Below are 21306 nucleotides of genomic sequence, written 5' to 3'. Positions count from 1 at the left end.
TCCCTACCTGTGTGTTCATCTACTTCTATCCATGTTCTCTCTCTGTGTCCCTACCTGTGTGTTCATCTACTTCTATCCATGTTCTCTCTCTGTGTCCCTACCTGTGTGTTCATCTACTTCTATCCATGTTCTCTCTCTGTCCCTACCTGTGTGTTCATCTACTTCTATCCATGTTCTCTCTCTCTGTCCCTACCTGTGTGTTCATCTACTTCTATCCATGTTCTCTCTCTCTCTGTCCCTACCTGTGTGTTCATCTACTTCTATCCATGTTCTCTCTCTGTCCCTACCTGTGTGTTCATCTACTTCTATCCATGTTCTCTCTGTGTCCCTACCTGTGTGTTCATCTACTTCTATCCATGTTCTCGCTGTGTCCCTACCTGTGTGTTCATCTACTTCTATCCATGTTCTCCCTCTGTGTCCCTACCTGTGTGTTCATCTACTTCTATCCATGTTCTCTCTCTGTCCCTACCTGTGTGTTCATCTACTTCTATCCATGTTCTCTCTCTGTGTCCCTACCTGTGTGTTCATCTACTTCTATCCATGTTCTCTCTCTCTCTGTCCCTACCTGTGTGTTCATCTACTTCTATCCATGTTCTCTCTCTCTGTCCCTACCTGTGTGTTCATCTACTTCTATCCATGTTCTCTCTCTCTGTCCCTACCTGTGTGTTCATCTACTTCTATCCATGTTCTCTCTCTGTCCCTACCTGTGTGTTCATCTACTTCTATCCATGTTCTCTTTCTGTCCCTACCTGTGTGTTCATCTACTTCTATCCATGTTCTCTCTCTCTGTCCCTACCTGTGTGTTCATCTCTCTGTGTCCCTACCTGTGTGTTCATCTCTCTGTGTCCCTACCTGTGTGTTCATCTCTCTGTGTCCCTACCTGTGTGTTCATCTCTCTGTGTCCCTACCTGTGTGTTCATCTCTCTGTGTCCCTACCTGTGTGTTCATCTACTTCTATCCATGTTCTCTCTCTGTCCCTACCTGTGTGTTCATCTACTTCTATCCATGTTCTCTCTCTCTGTCCCTACCTGTGTGTTCATCTACTTCTATCCATGTTCTCTCTCTGTCCCTACCTGTGTGTTCATCTACTTCTATCCATGTTCTCTCTCTGTCCCTACCTGTGTGTTCATCTACTTCTATCCATGTTCTCTCTCTGTCCCTACCTGTGTGTTCATCTACTTCTATCCATGTTCTCTCTGTGTCCCTACCTGTGTGTTCATCTACTTCTATCCATGTTCTCTCTGTGTCCCTACCTGTGTGTTCATCTACTTCTATCCATGTTCTCTCTGTGTCCCTACCTGTGTGTTCATCTACTTCTATCCATGTTCTCTCTCTGTCCCTACCTGTGTGTTCATCTACTTCTATCCATGTTCTCCCTCTGTGTCCCTACCTGTGTGTTCATCTACTTCTATCCATGTTCTCTCTCTCTGTCCCTACCTGTGTGTTCATCTACTTCTATCCATGTTCTCCCTCTGTGTCCCTACCTGTGTGTTCATCTACTTCTATCCATGTTCTCCCTCTGTGTCCCTACCTGTGTGTTCATCTACTTCTATCCATGTTCTCCCTCTCTGTCCCTACCTGTGTGTTCATCTACTTCTATCCATGTTCTCCCTCTCTGTCCCTACCTGTGTGTTCATCTACTTCTATCCATGTTCTCCCTCTCTGTCCCTACCTGTGTGTTCATCTACTTCTATCCATGTTCTCCTCTGTGTCCCTACCTGTGTGTTCATCTACTTCTATCCATGTTCTCTCTCTCTGTCCCTACCTGTGTGTTCATCTACTTCTATCCATGTTCTCCCTCTGTGTCCCTACCTGTGTGTTCATCTACTTCTATCCATGTTCTCTCTCTGTCCCTACCTGTGTGTTCATCTACTTCTATCCATGTTCTCTCTCTCTGTCCCTACCTGTGTGTTCATCTACTTCTATCCATGTTCTCTCTGTGTCCCTACCTGTGTGTTCATCTACTTCTATCCATGTTCTCTCTCTCTCTGTCCCTACCTGTGTGTTCATCTACTTCTATCCATGTTCTCTCTCTCTGTCCCTACCTGTGTGTTCATCTACTTCTATCCATGTTCTCTCTGTGTCCCTACCTGTGTGTTCATCTACTTCTATCCATGTTCTCCCTCTGTCCTTACCTGTGTGTTCATCTACTTCTATCCATGTTCTCTCTGTGTCCCTACCTGTGTGTTCATCTACTTCTATCCATGTTCTCTCTCTCTGTCCCTACCTGTGTGTTCATCTACTTCTATCCATGTTCTCTCTGTGTCCCTACCTGTGTGTTCATCTACTTCTATCCATGTTCTCTCTCTGTGTCCCTACCTGTGTGTTCATCTACTTCTATCCATGTTCTCTCTGTGTCCCTACCTGTGTGTTCATCTACTTCTATCCATGTTCTCTCTGTGTCCCTACCTGTGTGTTCATCTACTTCTATCCATGTTCTCTCTCTGTGTCCCTACCTGTGTGTTCATCTACTTCTATCCATGTTCTCTCTCTCTCTGTCCCTACCTGTGTGTTCATCTACTTCTATCCATGTTCTCTCTCTCTGTCCCTACCTGTGTGTTCATCTACTTCTATCCATGTTCTCTCTCTCTCTGTCCCTACCTGTGTGTTCATCTACTTCTATCCATGTTCTCTCTCTCTCTGTCCCTACCTGTGTGTTCATCTACTTCTATCCATGTTCTCTCTCTGTCCCTACCTGTGTGTTCATCTACTTCTATCCATGTTCTCTCTGTGTCCCTACCTGTGTGTTCATCTACTTCTATCCATGTTCTCTCTGTGTCCCTACCTGTGTGTTCATCTACTTCTATCCATGTTCTCTCTGTGTCCCTACCTGTGTGTTCATCTACTTCTATCCATGTTCTCTCTCTGTCCCTACCTGTGTGTTCATCTACTTCTATCCATGTTCTCTCTCTCTGTCCCTACCTGTGTGTTCATCTACTTCTATCCATGTTCTCTCTGTGTCCCTACCTGTGTGTTCATCTACTTCTATCCATGTTCTCTCTCTGTCCCTACCTGTGTGTTCATCTACTTCTATCCATGTTCTCTCTCTCTGTCCCTACCTGTGTGTTCATCTACTTCTATCCATGTTCTCTCTCTGTCCCTACCTGTGTGTTCATCTACTTCTATCCATGTTCTCTCTCTGTCCCTACCTGTGTGTTCATCTACTTCTATCCATGTTCTCTCTGTGTCCCTACCTGTGTGTTCATCTACTTCTATCCATGTTCTCTCTCTCTCTGTCCCTACCTGTGTGTTCATCTACTTCTATCCATGTTCTCTCTCTGTCCCTACCTGTGTGTTCATCTACTTCTATCCATGTTCTCTCTCTCTGTCCCTACCTGTGTGTTCATCTACTTCTATCCATGTTCTCTCTCTGTCCCTACCTGTGTGTTCATCTACTTCTATCCATGTTCTCTCTCTGTCCCTACCTGTGTGTTCATCTACTTCTATCCATGTTCTCTCTCTGTCCCTACCTGTGTGTTCATCTACTTCTATCCATGTTCTCTCTCTGTCCCTACCTGTGTGTTCATCTACTTCTATCCATGTTCTCTCTCTCTCTGTCCCTACCTGTGTGTTCATCTACTTCTATCCATGTTCTCTCTCTGTGTCCCTACCTGTGTGTTCATCTACTTCTATCCATGTTCTCTCTCTCTCTGTCCCTACCTGTGTGTTCATCTACTTCTATCCATGTTCTCCCTCTGTGTGTCCCTACCTGTGTTCATCTACTTCTATCCATTTTCTCTCTCTGTGTCCCTACCTGTGTGTTCATCTACTTCTATCCATTTTCTCTCTCTGTGTCCCTACCTGTGTGTTCATCTACTTCTATCCATTTTCTCTCTCTGTGTCCCTACCTGTGTGTTCATCTACTTCTATCCATTTTCTCTCTCTGTGTCCCTACCTGTGTGTTCATCTCTCTGTGTCCCTACCTGTGTGTTCATCTACTTCTATCCATTTTCTCTCTCTGTCCCTACCTGTGTGTTCATCTACTTCTATCCATGTTCTCTCTCTCTGTCCCTACCTGTGTGTTCATCTACTTCTATCCATGTTCTCTCTGTGTCCCTACCTGTGTGTTCATCTACTTCTATCCATGTTCTCTCTCTCTCTGTCCCTACCTGTGTGTTCATCTACTTCTATCCATGTTCTCTCTCTGTCCCTACCTGTGTGTTCATCTACTTCTATCCATGTTCTCTCTCTGTCCCTACCTGTGTGTTCATCTACTTCTATCCATGTTCTCTCTGTGTCCCTACCTGTGTGTTCATCTACTTCTATCCATGTTCTCTCTCTGTCCCTACCTGTGTGTTCATCTACTTCTATCCATGTTCTCTCTGTGTCCCTACCTGTGTGTTCATCTACTTCTATCCATGTTCTCTCTCTGTGTCCCTACCTGTGTGTTCATCTACTTCTATCCATGTTCTCTCTCTGTGTCCCTACCTGTGTGTTCATCTACTTCTATCCATGTTCTCTCTCTGTGTCCCTACCTGTGTGTTCATCTACTTCTATCCATGTTCTCTCTCTCTGTCCCTACCTGTGTGTTCATCTACTTCTATCCATGTTCTCTCTCTGTCCCTACCTGTGTGTTCATCTACTTCTATCCATGTTCTCTCTGTGTCCCTACCTGTGTGTTCATCTACTTCTATCCATGTTCTCTCTCTGTCCCTACCTGTGTGTTCATCTACTTCTATCCATGTTCTCTCTCTGTGTCCCTACCTGTGTGTTCATCTACTTCTATCCATGTTCTCTCTCTGTGTCCCTACCTGTGTGTTCATCTACTTCTATCCATGTTCTCTCTGTGTCCCTACCTGTGTGTTCATCTACTTCTATCCATGTTCTCTCTCTGTGTCCCTACCTGTGTGTTCATCTACTTCTATCCATGTTCTCTCTCTGTGTCCCTACCTGTGTGTTCATCTACTTCTATCCATGTTCTCTCTCTGTCCCTACCTGTGTGTTCATCTACTTCTATCCATGTTCTCTCTCTCTCTGTCCCTACCTGTGTGTTCATCTACTTCTATCCATGTTCTCTCTCTCTGTCCCTACCTGTGTGTTCATCTACTTCTATCCATGTTCTCTCTCTGTCCCTACCTGTGTGTTCATCTACTTCTATCCATGTTCTCTCTGTGTCCCTACCTGTGTGTTCATCTACTTCTATCCATGTTCTCTCTGTCCCTACCTGTGTGTTCATCTACTTCTATCCATGTTCTCCTCTGTGTCCCTACCTGTGTGTTCATCTACTTCTATCCATGTTCTCTCTCTGTCCCTACCTGTGTGTTCATCTACTTCTATCCATGTTCTCTCTCTGTGTCCCTACCTGTGTGTTCATCTACTTCTATCCATGTTCTCTCTCTCTCTGTCCCTACCTGTGTGTTCATCTACTTCTATCCATGTTCTCTCTCTGTGTCCCTACCTGTGTGTTCATCTACTTCTATCCATGTTCTCTCTCTGTCCCTACCTGTGTGTTCATCTACTTCTATCCATGTTCTCTCTCTGTCCCTACCTGTGTGTTCATCTACTTCTATCCATGTTCTCTTTCTGTCCCTACCTGTGTGTTCATCTACTTCTATCCATGTTCTCTCTCTCTGTCCCTACCTGTGTGTTCATCTCTCTGTGTCCCTACCTGTGTGTATCTCTCTGTGTCCCTACCTGTGTGTTCATCTCTCTGTGTCCCTACCTGTGTGTTCATCTCTCTGTGTCCCTACCTGTGTGTTCATCTCTCTGTGTCCCTACCTGTGTGTTCATCTACTTCTATCCATGTTCTCTCTCTCTGTCCCTACCTGTGTGTTCATCTACTTCTATCCATGTTCTCTCTCTGTCCCTACCTGTGTGTTCATCTACTTCTATCCATGTTCTCTCTCTCTGTCCCTACCTGTGTGTTCATCTACTTCTATCCATGTTCTCTCTCTCTCTGTCCCTACCTGTGTGTTCATCTACTTCTATCCATGTTCTCTCTCTCTGTCCCTACCTGTGTGTTCATCTACTTCTATCCATGTTCTCTCTGTGTCCCTACCTGTGTGTTCATCTACTTCTATCCATGTTCTCTCTGTGTCCCTACCTGTGTGTTCATCTACTTCTATCCATGTTCTCTCTCTGTGTCCCTACCTGTGTGTTCATCTACTTCTATCCATGTTCTCTCTCTGTCCCTACCTGTGTGTTCATCTACTTCTATCCATGTTCTCCTCTGTGTCCCTACCTGTGTGTTCATCTACTTCTATCCATGTTCTCTCTCTCTGTCCCTACCTGTGTGTTCATCTACTTCTATCCATGTTCTCCCTCTGTGTCCCTACCTGTGTGTTCATCTACTTCTATCCATGTTCTCCTCTGTGTCCCTACCTGTGTGTTCATCTACTTCTATCCATGTTCTCCCTCTCTGTCCCTACCTGTGTGTTCATCTACTTCTATCCATGTTCTCCCTCTCTGTCCCTACCTGTGTGTTCATCTACTTCTATCCATGTTCTCCTCTCTGTCCCTACCTGTGTGTTCATCTACTTCTATCCATGTTCTCCTCTGTGTCCCTACCTGTGTGTTCATCTACTTCTATCCATGTTCTCTCTCTCTGTCCCTACCTGTGTGTTCATCTACTTCTATCCATGTTCTCCTCTGTGTCCCTACCTGTGTGTTCATCTACTTCTATCCATGTTCTCTCTCTGTCCCTACCTGTGTGTTCATCTACTTCTATCCATGTTCTCTCTCTCTGTCCCTACCTGTGTGTTCATCTACTTCTATCCATGTTCTCTCTGTGTCCCTACCTGTGTGTTCATCTACTTCTATCCATGTTCTCTCTCTCTGTCCCTACCTGTGTGTTCATCTACTTCTATCCATGTTCTCTCTCTCTGTCCCTACCTGTGTGTTCATCTACTTCTATCCATGTTCTCTCTGTGTCCCTACCTGTGTGTTCATCTACTTCTATCCATGTTCTCCTCTGTCCCTACCTGTGTGTTCATCTACTTCTATCCATGTTCTCTCTGTGTCCCTACCTGTGTGTTCATCTACTTCTATCCATGTTCTCTCTCTCTGTCCCTACCTGTGTGTTCATCTACTTCTATCCATGTTCTCTCTGTGTCCCTACCTGTGTGTTCATCTACTTCTATCCATGTTCTCTCTCTGTGTCCCTACCTGTGTGTTCATCTACTTCTATCCATGTTCTCTCTCTGTCCCTACCTGTGTGTTCATCTACTTCTATCCATGTTCTCTCTGTGTCCCTACCTGTGTGTTCATCTACTTCTATCCATGTTCTCTCTCTGTGTCCCTACCTGTGTGTTCATCTACTTCTATCCATGTTCTCTCTCTCTGTCCCTACCTGTGTGTTCATCTACTTCTATCCATGTTCTCTCTCTCTCTGTCCCTACCTGTGTGTTCATCTACTTCTATCCATGTTCTCTCTCTCTCTGTCCCTACCTGTGTGTTCATCTACTTCTATCCATGTTCTCTCTCTCTCTGTCCCTACCTGTGTGTTCATCTACTTCTATCCATGTTCTCTCTCTGTCCCTACCTGTGTGTTCATCTACTTCTATCCATGTTCTCTCTGTGTCCCTACCTGTGTGTTCATCTACTTCTATCCATGTTCTCTCTGTGTCCCTACCTGTGTGTTCATCTACTTCTATCCATGTTCTCTCTGTGTCCCTACCTGTGTGTTCATCTACTTCTATCCATGTTCTCTCTCTGTCCCTACCTGTGTGTTCATCTACTTCTATCCATGTTCTCTCTCTCTGTCCCTACCTGTGTGTTCATCTACTTCTATCCATGTTCTCTCTGTGTCCCTACCTGTGTGTTCATCTACTTCTATCCATGTTCTCTCTCTGTCCCTACCTGTGTGTTCATCTACTTCTATCCATGTTCTCTCTCTGTCCCTACCTGTGTGTTCATCTACTTCTATCCATGTTCTCTCTCTGTCCCTACCTGTGTGTTCATCTACTTCTATCCATGTTCTCTCTCTGTCCCTACCTGTGTGTTCATCTACTTCTATCCATGTTCTCTCTGTGTCCCTACCTGTGTGTTCATCTACTTCTATCCATGTTCTCTCTCTCTCTGTCCCTACCTGTGTGTTCATCTACTTCTATCCATGTTCTCTCTCTGTCCCTACCTGTGTGTTCATCTACTTCTATCCATGTTCTCTCTCTCTGTCCCTACCTGTGTGTTCATCTACTTCTATCCATGTTCTCTCTCTGTCCCTACCTGTGTGTTCATCTACTTCTATCCATGTTCTCTCTCTGTCCCTACCTGTGTGTTCATCTACTTCTATCCATGTTCTCTCTCTGTCCCTACCTGTGTGTTCATCTACTTCTATCCATGTTCTCTCTCTGTCCCTACCTGTGTGTTCATCTACTTCTATCCATGTTCTCTCTCTGTGTCCCTACCTGTGTGTTCATCTACTTCTATCCATGTTCTCTCTCTGTCCCTACCTGTGTGTTCATCTACTTCTATCCATGTTCTCTCTCTGTCCCTACCTGTGTGTTCATCTACTTCTATCCATGTTCTCTCTGTGTCCCTACCTGTGTGTTCATCTACTTCTATCCATGTTCTCTCTCTCTGTCCCTACCTGTGTGTTCATCTACTTCTATCCATGTTCTCTCTCTGTCCCTACCTGTGTGTTCATCTACTTCTATCCATGTTCTCTCTCTGTGTCCCTACCTGTGTGTTCATCTACTTCTATCCATGTTCTCTCTCTCTGTCCCTACCTGTGTGTTCATCTACTTCTATCCATGTTCTCTCTCTGTCCCTACCTGTGTGTTTCATCTACTTCTATCCATGTTCTCTCTCTGTCCCTACCTGTGTGTTCATCTACTTCTATCCATGTTCTCTCTCTGTCCCTACCTGTGTGTTCATCTACTTCTATCCATGTTCTCTCTGTGTCCCTACCTGTGTGTTCATCTACTTCTATCCATGTTCTCTCTCTGTGTCCCTACCTGTGTGTTCATCTACTTCTATCCATGTTCTCTCTCTGTCCCTACCTGTGTGTTCATCTACTTCTATCCATGTTCTCTCTCTCTGTCCCTACCTGTGTGTTCATCTACTTCTATCCATGTTCTCTCTGTGTCCCTACCTGTGTGTTCATCTACTTCTATCCATGTTCTCTCTGTGTCCCTACCTGTGTGTTCATCTACTTCTATCCATGTTCTCTCTCTGTGTCCCTACCTGTGTGTTCATCTACTTCTATCCATGTTCTCTCTCTCTGTCCCTACCTGTGTGTTCATCTACTTCTATCCATGTTCTCTTTCCGTCCTTTTTTCTTACATAGTGTTCCCTCTCCCTTTTTCTTCATCTATTCTTTTTTTTAAACTCTTTCTCTGTCCCTTTCTCTGTCCCTTTCTCCATGTCCTGTTTCTCTCACCTGTTTTTTCTTTCTCTCTCTCCCTCTCTTTCCTTTCCTCTCCTTTCATGTCTTCCCCAGGGCTTTTCAGACTTTTTCGTTCCATCGATCAGTGTGTAGCAGAGACAGATTGCATCTCAAATCACACCCTATTCCCTATGTTGTGCACTACTTTTGACCAGAACCCTAGGTTTCATTGTTGTTATTGATTATTGATTGATGTACTACATTGTTGAGTGAGCTAGCACATAACCATTTTGATGCACCTTGTGTACCTGGTGTAAACTGTGTAAGTGATGAATCCGTTTGATTTGATGGTGCCATTTCGGACCCAGGAAGAGGCAGTGCTGCAGTGTTTGATTGATTGAGAGGACGTGTACAGGTCTTAGTTTTACTGCTATCTATGTGATAAAAGTTTACAGTGCGCATACGGCCACTTCAGCCCCTGTGTTTATCATCACGCCTCATCCCTGAGGCTGAAACTTCTGTTTAACTATCCTAATTCACAGACTATCACCTGTTTATAACCCACACATTATCCTAGGCCTAATTGATTATCCGTCGCAGCATTAAAACACTACCAGTGTAGTAGCTACAGTATCTCTCGCTATCAAATAAACAACTTCCCATTATACTTTCCACTCTCACTGAGCCTGTTCTAGTCATGATAGTGATATTCACTGTTTTATACAGGGTGACTGGTCAGTAAACCTAATTGAATGGATGCTTTTTCTGAGGCAATTTAGAATAATGAAGATATTCTGCTTTTCAATGACTGTGAGGTAGTCTGTTGTTCCTGGTTATTGCACCCTGTAGGAAAGAAAACATTATTGAATGGGTTCTTCACTTAGCTATATTGCCTTGTTTTACAACATAAAACATACCGCTATTTGTTGTAGCCATGCCTCCTTTCCTCCTCCTGCCCTGTGTGTGTGTGTGTGTGTGTGTGTGTGTGTGTGTGTGTGTGTGTGTGTGTGTGTGTGTGTGTGTGTGTGTGTGGATCATGATACCAGGCAGCGCTGCTCCCCATGTTAGACTCCATCATCATCCATCCCACCATAATCACAGAACCATTGAGTCCACCCTCACCCTCTGTGATGACATCCATACAGTTTGGTGTGACAGTGACTTCATTCCTCATACCACCGTCCTCTACTCTCCTTCTCCGTCCTCATACATACACACAGACGCCAAACAGCAAATGCATGATCTTTACATTAACCCAGTGGCTTCTGAGCTATCTGAATCAATCACTAGGGAGGGAATTTTAGCTGAGGCCCAGAGCAACAGATGGACGTGTGTGTGTGTGTGTGTGTGTGGATGCTGGGCCATCTATGATATGCAACTCTGCTCTCCTCCGTTTCCTGTGAAAGGGAATTAGGGAGGCAGTTAATCAAAAAGGCATTAGCATACAAGCGCGTACTCCGCCCTTCTACCCCACTCATAATAGATGCTTAGTCTGAGAACGTGGGTCAAATAACAAAACACCACCACACCCACCACCACCATACCCACCACCACCACACCCACCACCACCACACCCACCACCAACATACCCACCACCACCACACCCACCACCACAATAACCACCACCACCACACCCACCCCACCACCACCACCACCACACCCACCACCAACATACCCACCACCACCACACCCACCACCAACATACCCACCACCACAACACCCACCACCACCACACCCACCACCAACATAACCACCACCACCACACCACCACCAACATACCCACCACCACCACCATACACCCCACCACACCCACCACCACCATACCCACCACCACCATAACCACCACAACCACCACCACCATACCCACCACCAACATACCCACCACCAACACCACCACACCCACCACTACCATACCCACCACCACCACACCCATACCCACCACCACCACCACACCCACAACCACCATACCCACCACCACACCCACCACCATACCAACCACCACTACACCCACAACCACCACCAACACCACCACACCCACAACCACCATACCCACCACCAACACCACCACACCCAACACCACCACACCCACAACCACCACACCCACCAACACCATCACACCCACCACCACACCCACAACCACCATACCCACCACGAACACCACCACACCCACCAACACCACCACACCCAACACCACCACACCCACCACCACAACCACCATACCCACCACGAACACCACCACACCCACGGACACCACCACACCCACCAACACCACCACACCCAACACCACCACACCCACCACCACAACCACCATACCCACACCCACACCCAACACCCTCTACCACAACCACCATACCCACTACCACCACCCACCACACCCACTACCACCACCACACCCAACACCCACCACACCCACTACCACCACCACACCCACAACCACCAGACCCACTACCACCACCACACCCAACACCACCACACCCACAACCACCACCCACAACCACCACCCACCACACCCACTACCACCACCACACCCAACACCCACCACCACCAACACCACCACACCCACAACCACCACACCCACCACCCACAACCACCACACCCAACACCACCACACTCACCACCACCACACCCACCACCCACAACCACCACACCCACCAACACCACCACACCCACCACCACCAACACCACACCACCACCACATACCATCATCTCCCCTACTACACTCTCTATCCTTGCCTCTCCCTGTTCACTCTTCACCCTTTCTCTAAATGTTTCTTGTTCTTTCCCCCATCTCTCCCTTCCTTACCCTCTCTGTCCATGCTGTGGATGTGACATCAGTAGACCACCAGGCCCCAACACACATTGTCAAGGTAGACGTGGTTGGTGCTAACGAAGAGGGTCTTGCAGTGTTAACCCTATAAATCCCCTTCTCATCCCCAGCCGTTCACTCATGCAATGTCACACGGTGAGAAACCCCAGACGCTACTATCTGCAAATTGCTCATGACCCCCGACTCAGTGTACTATAATGCCAGGAGTGTTTGAATAAATTGTCTCACACAAGCAGAGCTGATTCTCCTGAGATCTCTGGCTCTCCTTCAGTGTTGTTTGCTGTAGGCCTAGTAGGTAGTTGCTGGCTGTTAGCTGGCCACTGTGTTTTACCTCTGTGTCTCGCCGTATCAGAACAGAGCTGATTAAATATTAATATCTTACAAAGTCAGGCTGCTGTATTAATTCAGCTAAAGAGCAACGAATGCCCAGCTGAGTAGAGGACCTCTGATCAAGGTTTTTAACAGAGAGAGTGGAGATGATTGGTGTGTGTATGTGTGTGTGTGTGTGTGTGTGTGTGTGTGTGTGTGTGTGTGTGTGTGTGTGTGTGTGTGTGTGCGTATTTTGCTTGTCTATGTGTTACGATGTGAGTGTGTTACGACGTATGTGTTTTACAATGTATGTGTGTAACGATGGGTGGGTGTGTGTGCCTTACGCAATGTGTGTTCCTGCTTTAGGTAGCCACCTTCAAAAAGTTGTGTGAGATGAAAGTTGTGGAGGAGGAGTCACGGAGTAACTATGATCTCAGTCCAAAAAACTGTCGATAAGCCTGTCAATATTCCTTACACAGTCTGCAACACTGCACTAGGCCTACCTGTGAGCACAGGTAGAGAGAGAGAGAGAGACATAGAGAGAGGGAGAGAGACATAGAGAGAGGTAAAGAGAGAAAGTTACATAGAGTGAAAGAGATGGGTAAAGAGAGAAAGGTACAGAGAGAAAGCTAAAGAGAGAGAGGTAAAGAGAGAGAGGTAAAGAGAGAGAGGTAAAGAGAGAGAGGTAAAGAGAGAGGTAAAGAGACAGAGAGGTAAAGAGACAGAGAGGTACAGAGACAGAGAGAGGTACAGAGACAGAGAGAGGTACAGAGACAGAGAGAGGTACAGAGACAGAGAGAGGTACAGAGACAGAGAGAGGTACAGAGACAGAGAGAGGTACAGAGACAGAGAGAGGTACAGAGACAGAGAGAGGTACAGAGACAGAGAGAGGTACAGAGACAGAGAGAGGTACAGAGACAGAGAGAAAGGTACAGAGAGAAAGGTACAGAGAGAAAGGTACAGAGAGAAAGGTAAAGAGAGAAAGGTAAAGAGAGAGAGGTAAAGAGAGAGAGGTAAAGAGAGAGAGGTAAAGAGAGAGAGGTAAAGAGAGAGAGGTAAAGAGAGAGAAGGTAAAGAGAGAGAAGGTAAAGAGAGAGAAGGTAAAGAGAGAGAAGGTAAAGAGAGAGAGGAACAGAGGTAAAGAGAGAGAAGGTAAAGAGAGAGAGGAACAGAGACAGAGGAACAGAGGTAAAGAGAGAGAGGAACAGAGGTAAAGAGAGAGAGGAACAGAGAGAGGAACAGAGAGAGGTAAAGAGAGAAGGTAAAGAGAGAGGTAAAGAGAGAGAGGAACAGAGGTAAAGAGAGAGAGGAACAGAGAGAGAGGAACAGAGGTAAAGAGAGAAGGTAAAGAGACAGAGGAACAGAGAGAGGGGTAAAGAGAGAGAGGAAAAGAGAGGAACAGAGGTACAGAGAGAAGGTAAAGAGACAGAGGAACAGAGAGAGGGGTAAAGAGAGAGGTAAAGAGAGAGAGGTACAGAGAGAAAAGGTAAAGAGAGAGAGGAACAGAGAGAGAGGTACAGAGAGAGAGGTACAGAGAGAGAGGTATAGAGAGAGAGGTAAAGAGACAGAGGAACAGAGAGGAACAGAGAGGTAAAGAGAGAGGGGGAGGGGGGTAAAGAGGGAGAGAGAGAAATCCAATCGAGTTCCCTGAGGTTCCAACACTGCTCAACACTGACCTTCAGAAGGAGACAAGAGGAACCCTTCCTGAAGACCATCTCCAGTTTAATGATACCATCAGCTGGCAGGTAATTACCAATAGGGTCTGACTACCTTGGCTTCCAGACCGTTCTGCATTCTAACCTACCTGTACACCGTTGCCAATAATGCAACAAATTGGCTAAAGCAGAAACATACTAGCAACCCGGCTCGTTTCCCAACCTTGGGTCTTGTACATTATGCCAAGTATATTATTGACTATGAGTAATAATCCCTCTCATGTACTGTATGAATCTCAATGGGTGTAGTGCCTTTATTCTGTAGTTTATTTTGCCTGTTGATTGTCACTACAGTCAGTGATGCATTGAGGAGATAAAGATGCATCAGTCCCTCCACAGATTGAAGCAGAACATACTATATATATATTTTATTTATTTAACCTTTATTTAACCCCCCGGCACACACAGCTGCTCATCTTCTTTTCATCCAAAATCACTGCTTGGACACAGCAGACTGGCTCTCTGTGTTCTCAGCCACAGTAGCTATCTGCTGATGAGGAGATAGATAGCTGCTTGGTCAAATGTGATTTTAGGTAGAGACTCCATTTTGGTTTCCTGAAACGCAAAAGAAAAAACAAATTTAAAAGCAGACACATTTACAACCGGCTCACGTGAGACCCAGCCATTCACTGAGACCCCAGATGAAGTGATAGAGCCTGGCCAAGAGAAGCCAGCTTCTCTAAGGCAATTCCTACCCAAACCCAAAGTCACCAAACAGAACCTGAATAGAACAAAACCTGGCAACACTTACACTGCTGAAACACACAGAAAAATAAGCGCCAAAATGGCACTCAATATGCACTTTATAGGGAATAGGGTCCTGGTCTAAAGTAGTGCACTATATAGGGAATAGGGTGCCATTTCAGACACAAACATTATTCCTTATATAGGTCCTGGTCTAAAGTAGTGCATTATATAGGGAACAGGGTCCTGGTCTAAAGTAGTGCATTATATAGGGAACAGGGTCCTGGTCTAAAGTAGTGCATTATATAGGGAACAGGGTCCTGGTCTAAAGTAGTGCATTATATAGGGACTAGGGTCCTGGTCTAAAGTAGTGCATTATATAGGGAACAGGGTCCTGGTCTAAAGTAGTGCATTATATAGGGAACAGGGTCCTGGTCTAAAGTAGTGCATTATATAGGGAACAGGGTCCTGGTCTAAAGTAGTGCATTATATAGGGAACAGGGTCCTGGTCTAAAGTAGTGCATTATATAGGGAACAGGGTCCTGGTCTAAAGTAGTGCATTATATAGGGAACAGGGTCCTGGTCTAAAGTAGTGCATTATATAGGGAACAGGGTGCCATTTCAGACACAGTCACAGTCTATCCCTCACCAGGAACCTCGAACATTGAAAAAATATCTTGTAAAATAAAAACTTTTTTTAATTATGAAATAATCCCACAGCAGGCACAATATATTGATCTGGGGGGTTGCTATGGTGGGTTGCTGGGTGCGTTGCCAGCCGGTGGCAGTCTAAAATGTAGAATTGATGGAGCAGTGTTTGACACTGTGTGTAATATTATCTAGAATATAGTTCTATTGGGTCCTCTCTGGCTGGGAATGGGGGAGGAGAGGAGAGGGGATGGAGGGGGTGGTAGTGTGTAATCTAGGATATAATTCTATTGGGTCCTCTCTGGCTGGGAATGGGGGAGGAGAGGGGATGGGGGGGGTAGTGTGTAATCTAGGATATAATTCTATTGGGTCCTCTCTGGCTGGGAATGGGGGAGGAGAGGAGAGGGGGTGGGGGTGGTAGTGTGTAATCTAGGATATAATTCTATTGGGTGCTCTCTGGCAGGGAATGGGGGAGGAGAGGGGATGGAGGGTGAGGGGTGGTGGGGTGGTAGTGTGTAATCTAGGATATAATTCTATTGGGTCCTCTCTGGCTGGGATTGGGGAGGAGAGGAGAGGGGATGGAGGGTGGGGGGTGGTAGTGTGTAATCTAGGATATAATTCTATTGGGTCCTCTCTGGCTAGGATTGGGGAGGAGAGGAGAGGGGACACCACACTCCGAGGGCCCTCACCTCCTCCCTGTAGGCCGTCTCGTCGTTGTTGGTAATCAAGCCTACCACTGTTGTGTCGTCCGCAAACTTGATGATTGAGTTGGAGGCGTGCATGGCCACGCAGTCGTGGGTGAACAGGGAGTACAGGAGAGGGCTCAGAACGCACCCTTGTGGGGCCCCAGTGTTGAGGATCAGCGGGGAGGAGATGTTGTTGCCTACCCTCACCACCTGGGGGCGGCCCGTCAGGAAGTCCAGAACCCAGTTGCACAGGGCGGGGTCAAGACCCAGGGTCTCGAGCTTGATGACGAGCTTGGAGGGTACTATGGTGTTGAATGCCGAGCTGTAGTCGATGAACAGCATTCTCACATAGGTATTCCTCTTGTCCAGATGGGTTAGGGCAGTGTGCAGTGTGGTTGAGATTGCATCGTCTGTGGACCTATTTGGGCGGTAAGCAAATTGGAGTGGGTCTAGGGTGTCAGGTAGGGTGGAGGTGATATGGTCCTTGACTAGTCTCTCAAAGCACTTCATGATGACGGATGTGAGTGCTACGGGGCGGTAGTCGTTTAGCTCAGTTACCTTAGCTTTCTTGGGAACAGGAACAATGGTGGCCCTCTTGAAGCATGTGGGAACAGCAGACTGGTATAGGGATTGATTGAATATGTCCGTAAACACACCGACCAGCTGGTCTGCGCATGCTCTGAGGGCGCGGCTGGGGACGCCGTCTGGGCCTGCAGCCTTGCGAGGGTTAACGCGTTTAAATGTCTTACTCACTTCGGCTGCAGTGAAGGAGAGACCGCATGTTTTCGTTGCAGGCCGTGTCAGTGGCACTGTATTGTCCTCAAAGCGGGCAAAAAAGTTATTTAGTCTGCCTGGGAGCAAGACATCCTGGTCCGTGACTGGGCTGTGTTTCTTCCTGTAGTCCGTGATTGACTGTAGACCCTGCCACATGCCTCTTGTGTCTGAGCCGTTGAATTGAGATTCTACTTTGTCTCTGTACTGGCGCTTAGCTTGTTTGATAGCCTTGCGGAGGGAATAGCTGCACTGTTTGTATTCAGCCATGTTACCAGACACCTTGCCCTGATTAAAAGCAGTGGTTCGTGCCTTCAGTTTCACACGAATGCTGCCATCAATCCAAGGTTTCTGGTTAGGGAATGTTTTAATCGTTGCTATGGGAACGACATCTTCAACGCACGTTCTAATGAACTCGCACACCGAATCAGCGTATTTGTCAATGTTGTTATCTGACGCAATACGAAACATCTCCCAGTCCACGTGATGGAAGCAGTCTTGGAGTGTGGAGTCAGCTTGGTCGGACCAGCGTTGAACAGACCTCAGCGTGGGAGCTTCTTGTTTTAGTTTCTGTCTGTAGGCAGGGATCAACAAAATGGAGTCGTGGTCAGCTTTTCCGAAAGGGGGGCGGGGCAAGGCCTTATATGCGTCGCGGAAGTTAGAGTAACAATGATCCAAGGTCTTTCCACCCCTGGTTGCGCAATCGATATGCTGATAAAATTTAGGGAGTCTTGTTTTCAGATTAGCCTTGTTAAAATCCCCAGCTACAATGAATGCAGCCTCCGGATAAATCGTTTCCAGTTTGCAGAGAGTTAAATAAAGTTCGTTCAGAGCCATCGATGTGTCTGCTTGGGGGGGGGATATATACGGCTGTGATTATAATCGAAGAGAATTCTCTTGGTAGATAATGCGGTCTACATTTGATTGTGAGGAATTCTAAATCAGGTGAACAGAAGGATTTGAGTTCCTGTATGTTTCTTTCATCACACCATGTCACGTCAGTCATAAGGCATACGCCCCCGCCCCTCTTCTTACCAGAAAGATGTTTGTTTCTGTCGGCGCGATGCGTGGAGAAACCCGCTGGCTGCACCGCTTCGGATTGCGTCTCTCCGGTTAGCCATATTTCCGTGAAGCAGAGAACGTTGCAGTCTCTGATGTCCCTCTGGAATGCTACCCTTGCTCGGATTTCATCAACCTTGTTGTCAAGAGACTGGACATTGGCGAGAAGAATGCTAGGGAGAGGTGCACGATGTGCCCGTCTCCGGAGTCTGACCAGAAGACCGCTTCGTTTCCCTCTTTTTCTGAGTCGTTTTTTCGGGTCGCTGCATGGGATCCCCTCCGTTGTCCTGTTTGTAAGGCAGAACACAGGATCCGCATCGCGAAAAACATATTCTTGGTCGTACTGATGGTGAGTTGACGCTGATCTTATATTCAGTAGTTCTTCACGGCTGTATGTAATGAAACCTAAGATGACCTGGGGTACTAGTGTAAGAAATAACACGTAAAAAAACAAAAAACTGCATAGTTTCCTAGGAACGCGAAGCGAGGCGGCCATCTCTGTCGGCGCCGGAAGTGTGGGATATAGGATATAATTCCATTGAGCATCCTCTGGCTAGTGTTGGAAAGGGTTGGGGGAGAGAATGGGGAGAGAGGTGTGGTAGCAGTGTTGTTTGTGGAAAGGGGGGAGGAGGGAGAGATGGGGAGAGGGGTGATGTTGTAGAATTTGTGGAAACGGAGAGCAGAGATTGGCTGTCTGGGCCAAGTGTAAAGTTGAGGTATTGTACATCAGTTTTTTTCTCACTCCAGGAACCCCATTGGTTAGCTGGGGAACAGGAACAGTAGTATTCTTTCTTAATTGTATTTTTGTTTAATTTAACTTTTATTTAACTAGGCAAGTTAGATAAGAACAAATTCTTATTTTACAATGATGGTCTACCCCCGGCCAATCCCTGCCCTAACCCGGATGACGCTGGGCCTGTGAGCCGCCCTATGGGACTCCTGATCACGGCAGGTTGTGATACAGTCCGGGATCGGACCAGGGTCTGTAGTGATGCCTCTAGCACTGAGATGCAGAGCCTAGACCGCTGTGCCACTTGGTTTCGCTGGAAGGAACACTGTGTGTGTATGTTCATGTTCATGTCTGTGAGTGTGCTGAATTTATAAATAAAACACATGTTTTGGTGTGTTTGAGTGTTTGCACTCGGTGTGTGTGTGTGTGTGTGTGTGTGGTTGAGTGTGTGCTCTCTGTGTGTGTGGTTGAGTGTGTGCTCTCGGTGTGTGTGTTTGAGTGTGTGCTCTCAGTGCGTGTGCTCTCAGTGTGTGTGTGTGTGTGTGTGTGTGCTCTCAGTGTGTGTGCTCTCAGTGTGTGTGCTCTCAGTGTGTGTGTGTGTGTGTGTGTGTGTGTGTGTGTGTGTGTGTGTGTGTCTCAGTGTGTGTGCTCTCAGTGTGTGTGCTCTCAGTGTGTGTGTGTGCTCTCAGTGTGTGTGTGTGTGTGTGTGTGTGTGTGTGTGTGTGTGCTCTCAGTGTGTGTGTGTGTGTGCTCTCAGTGTGTGCTCTCAGTGTGTGTGCTCTCAGTGTGTGTGCTCTCAGTGTGTGTGCTCTCAGTGTGTGTGTGTGCTCTCAGTGTGTGTGCTCTCAGTGTGTGTGTGCTCTCAGTGTGTGTGCTCTCAGTGTGTGTGTGCTCTCAGTGTGTGTGTGTGTGTGTGCTCTCAGTGTGTGTGCTCTCAGTGTGTGTGTGTGTGTGTGTGTGTGTGTGTGTGCTCTCAGTGTGTGTGTGTGTGTGTGTGTGTGTGTGTGCTCTCAGTGTGTGCTCTCAGTGTGTGTGTGTGTGTGCTCTCAGTGTGTGTGCTCTCAGTGTGTGTGCGTGTGTGTGTGTGTGTGTTTTGAGTGTGTGCTCTCGGTGTGTGTGTGTGTGTTTTTGACCTGGTGTCAAACTGACTGTGTCTGTTTTTTTGTCTTACTCAGACATTTGAGGCGGGATCGATTTGAGCAACATGATAACTGAGTTATCTGACTGTTTCATTGACTGACTGTGATGTTTCCTCTCTCACTCTCTCTCTCTCGCTCCCTCCCTCCACTGATAGGTCGACAGACGTGCCCACCTGAGAAGTTTGACTGTGGGGGGTCAACCAGCAAGTGTGTCTCGTTGTCATGGAGATGTGACGGTGAAAGGGACTGTGAGAACGGAGCGGATGAGAACCAATGTTCCGCAGGTAAGACTGAAGCGGGTGGGGGGGAATACAGAGAGAGAGAAATACAGAGAGAGGGAGAAATACAGAGAGAGGGAGAAATACAGAGAGAGAGAGAAATACAGAGAGAGAGAGAAATACACAGAGAGAGAGAGAAATGCACAGAGAGAGAGAGAAATGCACAGAGAGAGGGAGAAATACAGAGAGAGGGAGAAATACAGAGAGAGGGAGAAATACAGAGAGAGAGAGAAATACAGAGAGAGAGAGAAATACACAGAGAGAGATAGAAATACACAGAGAGAGGGAGAAATACAGAGAGAGGGAGAAATACAGAGAGAGGGAGAAATACAGAGAGAGAGAGAAATACAGAGAGAGAGAGAAATACACAGAGAGAGAGAGAAATGCACAGAGAGAGAGAGAAATGCACAGAGAGAGGGAGAAATACAGAGAGAGGGAGAAATACAGAGAGAGGGAGAAATACAGAGAGAGGGAGAAATACAGAGAGAGAGAGAAATACACAGAGAGAGGGAGAAATACAGAGAGAGAGAGAAATACACAGAGAGAGGGAGAAATACAGAGAGAGAGGGAGAAATACAGAGAGAATGAGAAATACAGAGAGAGAGGGAGAAATACAGAGAGAATGAGAAATACAGAGAGAGAGAGAGAGAGAAATACACAGAGAGAGGGAGAAATACAGAGAGAATGAGAAATACAGAGAGAGGGAGACATACAGAGAGAGGGAGACATACAGAGAGAATGAGAAATACAGAGAGAGGGAGACATACAGAGAGAATGAGAAATACAGAGAGAGGGAGACATACAGAGAGAATGAGAAATACAGAGAGAGAGAAATACAGAGAGAGTGAGAAATACAGAGAGAGAGAGAAATACAGAGAGAGAGAAATACAGAGAGAGAGAAATACAGAGAGAGGGAGAGAAATACAGAGAGGAGTGAAATACAGAGAGAGAAATACAGAAGAGAGAAATACAGAGAGAGAAATACAGAGAGAGAAATACAGAGAGGGAGTGAAATACAGAGAGAGAAATACAGAGAGAGAAATACAGAAGAGAGAGAAATACAGAGAGAAATACAGAAGATAGAGAAATACAGAGAGAGAAATACAGAAGAGAGAGAAATACAGAGAGAGAGAAATAGAATAATGGTTAGATCCTCCGTTGAGAGATAATCAAAGACTGACTAAATGTAATGAAA

General features: G+C 46.4%; 1 protein-coding gene across 1 annotated transcript in view; it reads left to right on the top strand.

Annotated features, from left to right (window-relative positions):
• LOC112237117 (low-density lipoprotein receptor-related protein 8-like) overlaps window positions 1–21306 on the top strand; it is a 385638-nt gene that overhangs the window by 197482 nt on the left and 166850 nt on the right. Inside the window, exon 4 of the mRNA XM_042322397.1 lies at window positions 19989–20117. Coding sequence (XP_042178331.1) covers window positions 19989–20117 — 129 coding nt within the window. The remainder of the gene's footprint in view (window positions 1–19988; window positions 20118–21306) is intronic.

The sequence above is a fragment of the Oncorhynchus tshawytscha genome, linkage group LG05 (genome assembly GCF_018296145.1).
Source record: "Oncorhynchus tshawytscha isolate Ot180627B linkage group LG05, Otsh_v2.0, whole genome shotgun sequence".
Taxonomy (NCBI): domain Eukaryota; kingdom Metazoa; phylum Chordata; class Actinopteri; order Salmoniformes; family Salmonidae; genus Oncorhynchus; species Oncorhynchus tshawytscha.
This window is presented reverse-complemented; position numbering and strand designations above follow the sequence as displayed.